Raw genomic sequence first — 14,749 nt, 5'->3', positions numbered from 1 at the left:
CATGACAAAGATGACAACTGGAACTGAGAGCTTTTTGTTTCTTTAACCTTTTAGGTAGTCTTGGAAAAAAGATTATAAATCTAGAAATTCAGATCTATCCTACCCAGTTTTTCCTGGCAGAGTCTATGGATGACTAGAGAACTATTAAGTTTATGACATCACAGATACCAAGTGGAATTATGGTTGAATTGAGAGGGGAAGTAATTTTTATTCTGCATGTTTCAACATTTGTATTTTGGTTAAAACCAGGCTCTCTGTTAGAAGGAAGAAAAAAATCCCAAACCTTAAATTTAACATCTCGGGTCCCTACAAATTAAGGGCTAAAAGCTTCCAAGTGAGGAGCCAGTGGAGTCCTCTGGCAAAAAGAGGAAAGAGAAGACCAGGCTTAATTTTATATATATAGATATATATATATATATTTTTCTCTCTCTATATATATATCTATATCTATATCTATATCTATCTTTATTTATTTATTTTTAAAGGAAACAAGCCTTTCATCGTAAGTCAACAGTTCACACAGCAACACAAGTGAAAGACACAACCAAAGAGATACTTTAAGAACTAAAATGTTTATTCTGTTCACTTTTAGGAAACAGTGAAACAGCACAATTTGGATAAAAACATAGCAAATAAAAATATATTGCAAAAAACTAAACAGGGTGTTAAAATTTCTTCACTTTACATTTTAAAATGTAATCCACTCAGTAGATTAAGAGACACACATTGGCTATAGGATTTTCCTGAAGAAACCTTTTAGATACAGCTGCAGTCAGTGTAAACAGAGTGATTTTGCTACAGGAAAACAAGGTTCAAGTGAGGTTTCTCTTGTACCTTTCATTTGTGTGCACATCTTGTGTGCGCACGTGTCCAGAATCGTTCAAACCTGCAGCATCATACATGAAACATCTATTAGTGAGGGCAGCTATACAGAGTTCAGTGAGCAAGCCAGTCCCATAACACTGGAATTATGTACTGCAATACAGCATCTACAAATACGTATTTAGATGTATAAATCCTGTTACTGCCCTGGGCTTTTGTATCCAATTCCACACACAGTGCACTAAAATCAGGTCCTTTAAATACTCTCTCTCGCTCTTTTATCTACAGAATGACAGCTCCTGGGAGGATGGAGGGGAGAAGGTATAAGTGAGATTTTGCAGCACAGCCAAAATCTGGGAGGTCACTCTGAGGAAGTGTGACCTAGGCCTAGACAAAAAATTAAAAGAGAATTAAGAAAAAAGTCTAGTTCAGTAAAAGACTCGACTGATGGAGCTATATTATGGAGGCCCCCGTGCCATTTGCCCTAGACAAAGCCATTCATTAAATCTCTTTTCAGCGTGTGCACCCACCACCTTGTTTACAGAGCAATAAACAAGCATTCAGGCTTGATTTGATTTTGTGATGCAGCATGGATCACTTGACAAACCAAGCTGCATTTCTGAAATCCTTAAACCAAGATTTACAAGAGAACTACAAACCAAGTAAGTCAATTTCTAAGCTTGACATCTCAGTCTTTCTGTCGAGAGAAAAGCACCACCACACGCTCATATTCCTGAACCAAGTGCTATTAAACAGAGAAACAAAGTCAAAACCAACTGACCACACTGGGGTTTTCCACTGTATGGATTCTGTCAAAATCCAAGCCCCTTGAAAAAGGGGCTGACTCAGCTTCCCACTGCCATTACAGCGACAGAGGATGATGATCAACTGGGGTACTTTCCATCCTCAGCTTCAATCAGCAAACATTAGGACTCCAGATTCTAGACGTGAATGAGCTAAGCAACAGATAGTAGCAAAAGTAGTCTTTCCATTTGCAAGAGAATGCTTGCCTCAAACCACATTCTAACAATTGCTGCAGGAAGGCTCATCCGCAACCACTGTGCCAAGCCTCATTCACAAGAATAGGATTTCAACCAGAGTCCCAACTCTTGGGAAGAGCGCATGCCCTGCAGTCTCCTGGCCTGAGCTAATTTTACTTCCAAACAGCTACTGGTGGGAGAGTTGCAGTTTCAGATAAGCAGAGGTTTGGGCCAGACCAGAAACTGTATCTGAGTGTGTGGTGGTCTCCTGAATAGAACTCAATTTTACACTAGGAAGACAAATCCTAAAGTCAGATGGGTAAGTGTACTGCTGGATTCTGTTTCATTAACACGATAGACGTCTCAGGCTCACAGGACCTGTCCAGATGAAGTGCTGATGGCTCAAGGACAGTAAGAAAAGAAAGGCACATTTGGATCCAATCAGTGCTAGGGATATCCAGAAAAGCTCATCTGGAGAAAGTGAAAAGCTTCTGCATTTAAGAGTCTAGAATGGATCAGCCTGAAGTCAAAGATTGGCTCTTTCACGTGACTATCAAACCCCTTCATATCAAAGGCCTCTGTTACAGTAAGCACATGAAGCAATGGTGTACCAGCGGAGAGATTTCTCTCAACAGTGAGCAACTCCTGTCTTCTAGTACCTAAGGTTGATCTGTCTGTTAAAACAGAAGTGCTTAATGTGAAGCTTCTTTTAGTTCTTGGGAGGACAGTAATTGCTGTCCAGATGATGACTAGGGAGCTGTTCTCCAGCAGGTGGGGAAATCTGCAATATGCGTCCTCCGCATGTCAGTCCTAACACTGAAGATAGGCCAACAGATCTTGTTCCAAAGCAGTGGCTGTTCCTTCCAGTTGGGGATCTATGAGCTCACTGTCACAGGCATCATGGCTCAGTCTCTGCTCACTCTGCAACCAAAGAGCTGGTTGGCTGGCTCTGCGGCTGTGCTCAATACAGTGATTTCTGAAATTATTGCTTTCTGAGGAGGAAGAAAAACAAAGGGTGGAACAGGAATTTAGGGATGAGCCATAAACACTGTTTATCAGCCAGCATGTACATAGGTGATGAGTTTTTCTTTTCCCTGGGGGTGCTCTACCCCTGCTCGGCCCTAAATACACACCCCTACTGCACCCTTCCCCAAGGCTCCGCCTCTTCCTGCCCCCACTCCTCCCCTCACCCAAAGCCCCACCCCACTCTGCCTCTTTTCACCCCCTCCTCTGTCCTCTCCGTGAGGCCTCTGCCCGCTCGCTGCCCTCCCAGCAAGCCTCGCCACCAGCCGCCAAACAGCTGTAGCTGGTGGGTGCTGAACACCCACTATTTTTTTTTCCTTGGATGCTCCAATCCTGGAGCACCCATGAAATCGGCACCTATGAACATGTATCTCAAACACAGATGCACAGATTCCAGAAACTAAGCCTTAATCTGCAGTCAGGAAGCAGGTAGGAGCCAAATCTCTGTAAGAACTAAGGTCTATCTTAAAGCACTGCCAACTGACATGGCCTAGTTATTAGAGCTGTACTAATACCAGCTATGATTCTAGTTATATGAGCTTCCCCACTACACTATCTTCTCTACACCAGCCAAGATTCCATTAACATGATGACTGTACCTAGTCTGCACCATTTAGGATTTCACTGGCAAGTGTTTAGCAGAAGTCCATCTATCAACAGCAGCCATATTTGAGACAATCACAAGAGTAACTTCCACACAACTCCTATTCACATTTCCACCTCCTCTTGAAAATCTTATTCAAAAGATACTTTGGGGAGAGGTGGGGAAAGGAGTCATTTTCAGAATGATGTCTTACCTGGCCTGGCCGAGATATACACCTCTTCCCACGTATAATTAGCCAAGTTCACAGGCTGCAGCACCCAAGGATCCTTTATTAGGTTTTCCAGGGTTGTGCGCTGCTCTGGAGCAGCTTGCAGGAGCCCAGACACCAGAACCATCAGAGCTGAGAAAAAAAAAAAAATATATATATATATATATACACACACATAAAGTTAGAGACAATAATAGGTGTGGCTTTGTCTTTGTCCTAGGTGATGTCTACACTGCGCAACTTAGAGTGGCACAGCTGTGCCGCTAAAGCCTTACCACTATAAAGCATGCAGTGTAGCCGCTCATTGTCAGCAGGAGAGCTCTCCTGCCAACAAAGTGCTGTCCACACCTGCACTTTTTGTTGTTAAAATACTTGGCAGTGACCCCACCTCCACTGCAAAAGCCACTGTGGATACTTTTGTGGCTCGCATACCAGTTGACCAAGCCAGTAGGAGGAAATCTTGGATGAGGATGTGGAGGGGGACCAGAGGCAGAGAATGACTCGGAGGACAGCGATGCATGCCTCTAGGAGCTCTTTTCTACCCAGAGGAGGCTAGCCAGTCACAGCTGTCAGATCTTGGAGAAGCACGAACAGGAAAGGAGGCCCATGGTAAGTGGATTTGATTTTGGAAACCGCTGAAGTCTGTAGCAGTGCACGGGATTCTTCCGTCCTAAGTGCAGGACTCTGTACTTGTTCTTGTTGAACCTCAGATTTCTTTTGGCCCAATCCTCTAATGTGTCTAAGCACAGCTGGTCGCCTGCCATATTTACTATTCTTTCTACACATCAGGATGGTTTCTTCCTGCAACCTCAATAAGGATTGGAGAAGACCCTCCCTTGATTCCCTGCTCAGCCTCAGCAGCAAGATATCTTCCATAATGAACACAGCCTGTGGAAAATGTGGGGACAGGAATGATTATCAGGCTCCCTCTACAGTGCTGACTCTCCCGAAGAGCCATGTGCCCAGTATACAGTAGAGTCCGGGAACACTGATTTACCCTGCCCCTGAGGCTACTCACCATTTTGGGGGTTTTTTTGGGCTCATGTGTGCTTGCCTGGAGTCAGCCAATTAGTGACAGGTATGTGAATAGTGGCTGTGTTTTAAATCACTGTATCAGTGTTCTGTGTGTTGCAAACAATACTGCTTCTGTAAAATGTTGCGTTTTGGCTTCACAGAGATGACCTTGGGAGCCCAGCCTCCCTCTTTATCGCTGGCTGAACAGCTGAGCAGAATTAGAAAGAGGCCACAAAAAACTAAAGAGGGCTTTCTGCATGATGTTATGATGCACTCCGCGGACAAAAAACAGGAATTGAAGGAGTTGCGGAACAGCGAGAAGAGAGACCAAAAGGAGAACGCGGCAGATCAGAATGAAGCCACGGAGCAGCTCTTAAAGATTATGGAGCGCCAAGCAGACATGCTTCAGGCATGTACTGTACTGTGATACTAGCACTGGAAACCCAGCAGCTCCGCGCCTGCCCTCCCCTGCAGCTGCTGTCACAAAACTCTCTCTCATGAGTCCCCCAGATGCCGCCAACTCTGATCAACTTCCTGGCTCCAGTCTGTACCCGCGGCATTCCATTCCTCCCTCATCACAGTCCAGCACTACGGACTCCCAGTACCCACTGCACTCAGCACCCATCCCCCTGCAGTTTGGCCCTGCTAAAGTACAGTACCCGCTGCACTGTACTCCAAAGGAGAAAGTTGGTTATGATCCCTGGACATACAAAAATCTTTAACCATCCCAGGACCCCACCTTCTCCTGTGACCTTCCCTTCTCCGACACCCCTCAGTGCTGATGTGTTTTTTTTGATTGACCTCTCCTCTGGTGGTTGTTTTTTGACAAAAGAATTGTATTAGTTTGAAAGCAATCTTTATTCTATTAATTGAAAGGAAACAGAGCCCTGCAAAGCAACAGACAACTATCTTAAGCCTTCATATTGCATCGTCTGCATCAATCACAATCACCTCCTAGCATTATAAGCACTGCACTCCCAAGCATAGCAACAAATATTAGTGGCTTTCAGCTTCAAATTGCTGCCTCAAGGCATCCCTGATCCTTATGGCCCTGTGCTGCGCCCCTGTAATAGCCCTGATTTCTGGCTGTTCAAATTCAGCCTCCAGGCACTGAGCCTCAGCAGTACAGCCTTGAGTGAAGCTTTCATCCTTCCCTTCACAAATATTATGGAGAGTACACCACGCGGCTATAAGCATAGAAATGTTGTCATCAGCCAGGTCCAGCTTCCCATATAGACAGCGCCAGCGGGCCTTTAAACAGCCAAAAGCACACTCAACAGTCATTCTGCACTTGCTCAGCCTGTTGTTGAACTGCTCCTTACAGCTGTCAAGGTGCCCCATGTATGGCTTCATAAGCCACGGCATTAAGAGGTAGGCGGGGCGTCTCCCAGGATCACAATGGGCATTTCAACTTCTCCCTGGTGATCTTCTGGTCCAGGAAGAAAGTCCCTGAATGCAGCTTCCTGAACAGGCCAGTGCACTGAAAGATGTGTGCATCATGCATCTTTCCAGCCCAGCTTCCGTTAATGTCTGTGAAACACCCATGGTGATCCACAAGCACCAGGAGAACCATTGAGAAATACCCCTTCCAATTAATGTACTCAGTGGCTAGGTGGTCTGGTGCCAGAGTTGGAATGTGTGTGCCATCTATCGCCCCTCCGCAGTTAGGGAAGCCCATTTGTGCAAAGCCATCTGGAATGTCACGCACGTTGCCCAGAGTCATGGTCTTTCGGAGCGGGATGCGATTAATGGCCCTGCACACTTCCATCAACACGAGTCCAATGGTTAGACTTTCCCACTCCGTCGGTAGGAGTCTGGAGTAGCCAGCTTCCACAGTGCAATCGCCACATACTTCTCCAACTGCAAGGCAGCTCTCATTCGTGTGTCCTTGCGCCACAGGGCTGGGGCGAGCTCACCACACAGTCCCATGAATGTGGCTTTCCTCATCTGAAAGTTCTGTAGCCATGGCTAGTCATCCCAGATGTGCATCACAATGTGATCCCACCACTCAGTGCTTGTTTCCCGAGCCCAAAAGCAGCGTTCCACTGTGGTCAGTATCTCCGTGAATGCCACAAGCAATTTCGTGTCACAGCTACTATGCGTGGCGAGATCAACGTTGCACTCCCCTCGCCTTTGTAGTTTAAGGAATAACTCCACTGCCACTCATGACGTGTTAGTCAGAGCGAGCAGCATACCGGTCAACAGTGTGGGATCCATTCCTGCAGACCAAAGAGGCAGAGCGCGCAGTACACAAACCGTTGAAAGATGGTGCCAAATGCGGAGGGAAGCACAGGGATTGCTGGGATGTGAAGCAATGTATCACAGGGCATTGGGACAGGACCCAGGATGCCCCACGACCCTATCTGCCTTCCCACAACTCTTAGCGGCAGAAGAGGAAGAGATGCTCTATGGGATAGCTGCCCAGAGTGCACCATTCCAAATACCGCAACTGTGAACACGCTATTGCACAGGCAGTTAACAGTGTGAACACACAAGAGCGGTTTCCCTTCAGTGCTCTCTGAGCGGCGCTGTAACTCTGTCAGTGTAGATATACCCTTAGTAAATTAGGTTCAATACCCATAAGTAGGTAAAATTGTAACCCCAGATCCCTCCAACCCTTCTGCCTTACTGTCAGGATTTCTCTGTCTTGTTTCATTCACTTAGGGCTGTGTTTGCTTGGCTTGGGGAATGATTTAAGCCTTTCACATTGTGTAAATAGCAAACTGAAAAGAGGTAAGACACCGGGAGGGGGGGGGGGGGGAAGAGGTAGAAAGAAACAGACAGACAGACTATGCATGGAAGACTTTTTTTGGACACCATTCCTTTTATAACTTTGGTGCCCCTCGTGGGCACCCACCCACTCCAAGACCAGTCCTTTTCTAGACATTCTTAAATGAGGTCTTATGTTTTCTTTCCAGGGCATATACCAGTGGCTTAGGGAAAACACCAAGAAATTCCTAACTGCAAAGCTATAGAGGCTCTTTATGGGACTACAAGACTCCTAAGATCACCTACAGAGAGGTTGCTGATGAAAGATGCATCAACCCACCACATGTTTGTTCTCTTCAACACCTCCACCAGGAAGCAAGATGAACAATATCTTTCTTTTAGTCCAGATCATGAAACAAATTCTGAAGCTACAAATGCAAACAAACACCCTCCACATTCCTAAGGGCCCCACTGAGGCGAGGAAGTTACCAGCAAGATCTCTTAAGCCAACAATACTGGTTGGCAATGGTTAAATCAAGGAATTATGATGTGATTGGAAAAACAGACTTGGTGGGATAACTCACATGACTGGAGTACCATCATGGATGGATATAAACTGTTCAGGAAGGACAGGCAGGGCAGAAAAGGTGGGGGAGTTGCACTGTATGTAAGAGAACAGTATGACTGCTCAGAGCTCAGGTACGAAACTACAGAAAAACCTGAGAGTCTCTGGATTAAGCTTAGAAGTGTGAGCAACAAGGGTGATGTCGTGGTGGGAGCCTGCTATAGACCACCAGACCAGGGGGGATGAGGCTTTCTTCAGGCAACTAACAAAAGTTACTAGATCACAGTCCCTGGTTCTCATGGGGGACTTCAAACACCCCAGTATCTGCTGGGAGAGCAATACAGCAGTGCACAGACAATCCAGGAAGTTTTTGGAAAGTGTAGGGGACAATTTCCTGGTGCAAGTGCTGGAGGAACCAACAAGGGGCACAGCTCTTCTTGACCTGCTGCTCACAAAAAGGGAAGAATTAGGGGAAGCAAAAGTGGATGGGAACCTGGGAGGCAGTGACCATGAGATGGTCGAGTTCAGGATCCTGACACAAGGAAGAAAGAAGAGCAGCAGAATACAGACCCTGGACTTCAGAAAAGCAGACTTTGACTCCCTCGGGGAACTGATGGGCAGTATCCCCTGGGAGAACAACATGAGGGGGAAAGGAGTCCAGGAGAGCTGGCTGTATTTTAAAGAATCCTTATTGAGGTTACAGGGACAAACCAACCCGATGTATAGAAAGAATAGTAAATATGGCAGGCGTCCAGCTTGGCTTAACAGTGAAATCCTTGCTGATCTTAAACACAAAAAAGAAGCTGACAAGAAGTGGAAGATTGGACAAATGACCAGGGAAGAGTATAAAAATATTGCTTAGGCATGCAGCAGTGAAATCAGGAAGGCCAAATCACACCTGGAGTTGCAGCTAGCAAGAGATGTCAAGAGTAATAAGAAGGGTTTCTTCAGGTATGTTAGCAACAAGAAGAAAGTCAAGGAAAGTGTGGGCCCCTTACTGAATGAGGGAGGCAACCTAGTTACAGAGGATGTGGAAAAAGCTAATGTTCTCAATGCTTTTTTTGCCTCTGTCTTAACGAACAAGGTCAGCTCCCACACTACTGCACTGGGCAGCGCAGTGTGGGGAGGAGGTGACCAGCCCTCTGTGAAGAAAGAAGTGGTTCGGGACTATTTAGAAAAGCTGGACGAGCACAACTCCATGGGGTCGGATGCACTGTATCCGAGGGTGCTAAAGGAGTTGGCAGATGTGATTGCAGAACCATTGGCCATTATCTTTGAAAACTCATGGCGATCCGGGGAAGTCCCAGATGACTAGAAAAAAGCTAATGTAGTGCCCATCTTTAAAAAGGGAAAGAAGGATGATCCTGGGAACTACAGGCCAGTCAGCCTCACCTCAGTACTAAAGGAATCAATTTTGAAGCACTTAGAGGAGAGGAAAGTGATCAGAAACAGCACGGATTCACCAAGGGCAAGTCATGCCTGACTAACTTAATTGCCTTCCATGATGAGATAACTGGCTCTGTGGATGAGGGGAAAGCAGTGGATGTGTTATTCCTTGAATTTAGGAAAGGTTTTGATATGGTCTCCCACAGTATTCTTGCCAGCAAGTTAAAGAAGTATGGGCTGGATGAATGGACTATAAGGTGGATAGAAAGCTGGGTAGATCGTCAGGCTTAACAGGTAGTGATCAATGGCTCCAAGTCTAGTTGGCAGCCGGTATCAAGTGGAGTGCCCCAAGGGTCGGTCCTGGGGCCAGTTTTGTTCAATATCTTCATTAATGATCTGGAGGATGGTGTGGATTGCACCCTCAGCAAGTTTGCAGATGACACTACACTGGGAGGAGTGATAGATACATGCTGGACTGTAGGGATAGGATACAGAGGGTATAACGATGCTGGTTCTGATGGGACCCAACTGAGAGTGCCAATTCAGGACAAATTGCTTAAAACAGGGCAGTTACAGCCCAAGGCTGGGGTTTCTATGCACACCAAGGCAAACAAAACCACCCAGACAGAGAGGACTTTGGTTTTACCCCACTGGATAACCACAAGTCACACAAGCAATTTCCTTAGACACTCCAGTTTCCCAGTATCACCACCAGTGCCACTCGTTATGGGGACAAATGGTTATGAAAACCAATATCCCAGTAAAAGAGAAGAAGTTCTCTCAATACCAAAGAACCAAGCCCCAAACCCACGTCAATATACAAATCAGATCTTACCCACAAATCACGTTGTTGCCAATCCTTTAGAACAGTGGTCTCCAAAGTGGGGTGTGCAAGACCATCCCTGGGGGTGCTCGGCAGAAGGAGCGCCGCCGAAGGAGTGCCGCTGGCACGGTGGCAGCAGCGCTCCTAGACCTTTGATTCCTCGGCGGCACGCCAGCAGCAGCTCCTCTTTTTTTTTTGCTTCCCTAGAGCTGGCTCTAGGGGTGTGCGATCCAAAAAGTTTGGAGACCACTGCTTTAGAATCTAAAGGTTTATTCATAATAGGAAAAAGATATAGATGAGAGCTAAAATTGGTTAAATGGAATCAATTACATACAGTAATGGCAAAGTTCTTGGTTCAGGCTTGTAGCAGTGATGAAATAAACTGCAGATTCAAATCAAGTCTCTGGAGTACATCCACAGCTGGGATGGGTCATTCAGTCCTTTGTTTAGAGCTTCAGTTTGTAGCAAAGACCCTTCAGAGGTATGAAGCAGGATTCAAGACAAGATGGAGATGAGGCATCAGCCTTTTATAGTCATTTCCACGTGTAAGAACACCTCTTTGTTATTACTGTGGAAAATTACAGCAAAATGGAGTTTGGAGTCATATGGGCAAGTCACATGTCCATGCATGACTCAGTTCTTTACAGGTGGCAGCCATTGCTTACATGCTACCTTGCACGTCCCCAGGAAGACAGCTTATGTGGATTGGAGTCTTCCAAGATCCATTGTCAGTTAAGTTCCACTGAATGCATCCGATGAAGTGAGCTGTAGCTCACGAAAGCTTATGCTCAAATAAATTTGTTAGTCTGTAAGGTGCCACAAGTACTCCTTCTCTTTTTGTCAGTTAAGTGTTTCTTGATTAGGCACTTACTTGCACATTCCTTTCTCAAGACACTGACCAAATGCTTTACCAAGGCTATGTCTACACTACGAAATTAGGTCAAATTTATAGAAGTTGATTTTTTAGAAATCGATTTTATACAGTCGATTGTGTATGTCCCCACTTAAGACCATTAAGTCAGCGGAGCGTATCCACAGTACAGAGGCTAGTGTTGACTTCCGGAGTGTTGCACTGTGGGTAGCTATCCCACAGTTCCCGCAGTCTCCACCGCCCATTGGAATTCTGCGTTGAGATCCCAATGCCTGATGGGGCAAAAAACATTGTCGCGGGTGGTTCTGGGTACATGTCGTCAGACCCCCCCTTCCCTCCATGAAAGCAACAGCAGTTTATCATTTCGCGACTTTTTTCCTGGGTTACCCGTGCAGACGCCATACCACGGCGAGCATGGAGCCCGCTCAGCTCACCATCACCGTACGTCTCCTGGGTGCTGGCAGACGCAGGACTGCGTTGCTACACAGCAGCAACTTTGGAGATGTTGAAATGCCTTGTGGCAGCAGATGGTGCATTACGACTGGTATCTGTCCTTGTCGTCTCCTGGGTGCTCTTGGCTGGCCTTGGCGAGGTCGGTCGGGGAGCCTGGGCGGACATGGGTGCTCCTGGAAGACCTTGGTGAGATCTGTCAGGGGCGCCTGGACATAAATGGGAGTGACTCAGGTCATTCTCTTCTTTAAGTTTTGTCTAATGGAGATTCAGTCTTGCCTGGAATATCAGCAGAGGGATAGCTCTGTGGTTTGAGCACTGGCCTGCTAAAACCAGGGTTGTAAATTCAATCCTTGAGGGGGCCACTCTGCATCAGGCTGCTCTCCCAGCCAGCAGCACTGTGAGCACCCAGGAGACTATGACAGCTAGCAGTCGTACTGTACTGTCTGCTGCCAGCCTACCCTGTGCTCCTCCCTCCGTGAAAGCAATGGCCAACAATCGTTTCATGCCTTTTTCTGTGCGGGCGCCATATTGCTGTCAGCATCATCATCCACCCACTGCTTCCACTGCCACTCTGCTCTCGCCATACCATGGCAAGCATGGAGCCTGCTCAGATCACCACGGCAGTTATGACCATTCTAAACACCACGCGCATTATCCAGCAGTATATGAAGAACCAGAACCTGCAAAAGCAGGCGAGCAGGCAACAGCAGAGCGGTGAGGAGAGTAATAAGGACATGGACACAGACTTCTCTCAAAGTACGAGCTCCAGCAACGTGGACATCTTGGTGGTAATGGGGCAGGTTCATGCTGTGGAACGCCAATTCTGGGCCTGGGAAACAAGCACAGACTGGTGGGACCGCATAGTGTTGCGGGTCTGGGACGATTCCCAATGGCTGTAAAACTTTTGCATGCGTAAGGGCACTTTCATGGAACTTTGTGACTTGCTTTCCCCTGCCCTGAAGCACACGAATACCAAGATGAGAGCAGCCCTCCCAGTTCACACGTGACTGGTGATAGCCCTCTGGAAGCTTGCAATGCGAGACAGCTACCAGTCAGTCGGGAATCAATTTGGAGTGGGCAAATCTACTGTGGGGGCTGCTGTGATCCAAGTAGCTAACGCAATCACTGAGCTGCTGCTACCAAGGGTAGTGACTCTGAGAAACGTGCAGGTCATAGTGGATGGCTTTGCTGCAATGGGATTCCCTAACTGTGGTGGGGCCATAGACGGAACCCATATCCCTATCTTGGCACTGGAGCACCAAGGCAGCGAGTACATAAACCGAAAGGGGTACTTTTCAATGGTGCTGCAAGCACTGGTGGATCACAAGGGACGTCTCACCAACATCAACGTGGGATGGCTGGGAAAGGTACAGGATGCTCGCATCTTCAGGAACTCTGGTCTGTTTCAACAGCTGCAGCAAGGGACTTTCTTCCCAGACCAGAAAATAACTGTTGGAGATGTTGAAATGCCTATAGTTATCCTTGGGAACCCAGCCTACCCCTTAATGGCTTGGCTCATGAAGCCATACACAGGCACCCTGGACAGTAGTCGGGAGCTATTCAACTATAGGCTGAGCAAGTGCAGAATGGTGGTAGAACGTACCTTTGGATGTTTAAAAGCGCGCTGGCCCAGTTTACTGACTTGTTCAGATCTCATCGAAACCAATATTCCCATCGTTATTACTGCTTGCTGTGCACTCCACAATCTCTGTGAGAGTAAGGGGGAGACGTTTATGGTGGGGTGAGAGGTTGAGGCAAATCGCCTGGCCACTGATTATGCGCAGCCAGGCACCAGGGTGGTTAGAAGAGTACAGGAGCGCGCAGTGTGCATCAGAGAAGCTTTTAAAACCAATTTCATGACTGGCCAGGCTACGGTGTGAAAGTTCTGTTTGTTTCTCATTGATGAAAACTTCTGCCCCTTGGTTCACTGTACTTCCCTGTAAGCTAGCCACCCTCCCCTCCGGCCTTCCATCACCGCTTGCAGAGGCAATAAAGTCATTGCTGCTTCAAATTCATGCATTCTTTATTAATTCATCACACAAATAGGGGGATAACTGCCAAGGTAGTCCAGGAGGGGTGAGGGAGGATGGAAGGACAAGGCCACACTGCACTTTAAAACTTATTGAATGCCAGCTTTCTGTTGCATGGGCAGTCCTCCGGGGTGGAGTGGTTGGGTGCCTGGAGGCCCCCCCACCACGTTTTTGGGTGTCTGGGTGAGGAGGCTATGGAACTTGGGGAGGAGGGTGGTTGGTTACACAGGGGATGTAGCAGCAGTCTGTGCTCATGCTGCCTTTCCTGCACCTCAACCATACGCCAGAGCATATCACTTTGATCCACCAGTAGCCTCAGCATTGACTCCTGCCTTCTGTCAGCAAGCTGACACCATCTGTCATCTTCAACCCGCCACCTGTCCTCGCATTCATATTGTGCCGTCCTGGACTCTACCACTGTCTGCCTCCTCGCATTCTGCTGGGCTCTTTCAGTGTGGGAGGACTGCATGAGCTCAGAGAACAATTTGCAGCTGCAGGAGGAAAAAAAAGGGAGAGTAGTAGTTAAAAAGACATTCTAGATAACAATGGATAGACTCTTTCAGGGTGAACCTTGCTGTTAACATTACATAGCACATGTGCATTCGGTACAAGGTCGCATTTTGCCTCTTATATTGAGGGTCTGCTGGTCTGGTGTGAGAGATCACACACGCAGGGCTGGCAGGCAACAGAATTCAGCTTGCAGGTAGCCATGGTAAGCCACAGTCTTTTGGCTTCTTTAACCTTCATAACATTTGGGAATGATTTCAAAACAGCAGCGCCCTCATTTCCCATACCAAACAGACGTTGGGTTGGCCATTTAAAATGGGTTGGCAATTTAGAAGGAGGGTCTGCGGTTTTCGGGTTAACATGCAGCACAACCCAACTAAACAGCCCACCTCCCCCCCACCACACCCAATTCTCTGGGATGATCGCTTCACCCCTCCCCACACCGTGTGGCTAACAGCAGGGAAGATTTCTGTTCAACCACAGGCAAACAGCCCAGCAGGAACGACCACCTCTGAATGTCCTCTTAATAAAATTACCCTATTTCAACCAGGTGACCATGAATGATATCACTCTCCTGAGGACAACACAGAGAGATAAAGAACAGCTGTTGCTTGAATGCCAGCAAACATCAGGACCATATGCTGCCATGCTTTGTTTTGCAATGCCCCCAGACTACGAGCTACTGGCCTGGTGTGGTAAAGTGTCCTACTATGGAGGACGCAATAAGGCTGCCCTCCCCAGAAACCTTTTGCAA

General features: G+C 47.1%; 1 protein-coding gene across 7 annotated transcripts in view; it reads right to left on the bottom strand.

Moving 5' to 3' along the window:
- Positions 1-629: 629 nt before the first annotated feature.
- The window catches only part of PASK (PAS domain containing serine/threonine kinase), a 51,855-nt gene continuing 37,735 nt past the window's right edge, over positions 630-14,749 (bottom strand). For 4 of the 7 annotated variants that reach the window (XM_084638380.1, XM_084638386.1, XM_084638384.1 and 1 more), the window contains 2 exons: positions 3,623-3,769; positions 630-2,794 (listed from right to left, as the gene is read on the bottom strand). In XM_084638380.1, coding sequence (XP_084494506.1) covers positions 2,613-2,794; positions 3,623-3,769 — 329 coding nt within the window. In that variant the 3' untranslated portion in view covers positions 630-2,612. Of the gene's footprint in view, positions 2,795-3,622; positions 3,770-13,061; positions 13,980-14,749 lie in introns of those variants that run through there. The other 3 variants (XM_084638388.1, XM_084638382.1, XM_084638385.1) reach the window with 2 other exon arrangements.

The sequence above is a fragment of the Lepidochelys olivacea genome (genome assembly GCF_965140295.1).
Source record: "Lepidochelys olivacea isolate rLepOli2 genome assembly, chromosome: 9".
In the NCBI taxonomy this organism is placed as follows: Eukaryota; Metazoa; Chordata; order Testudines; family Cheloniidae; genus Lepidochelys; species Lepidochelys olivacea.
This window is presented reverse-complemented; position numbering and strand designations above follow the sequence as displayed.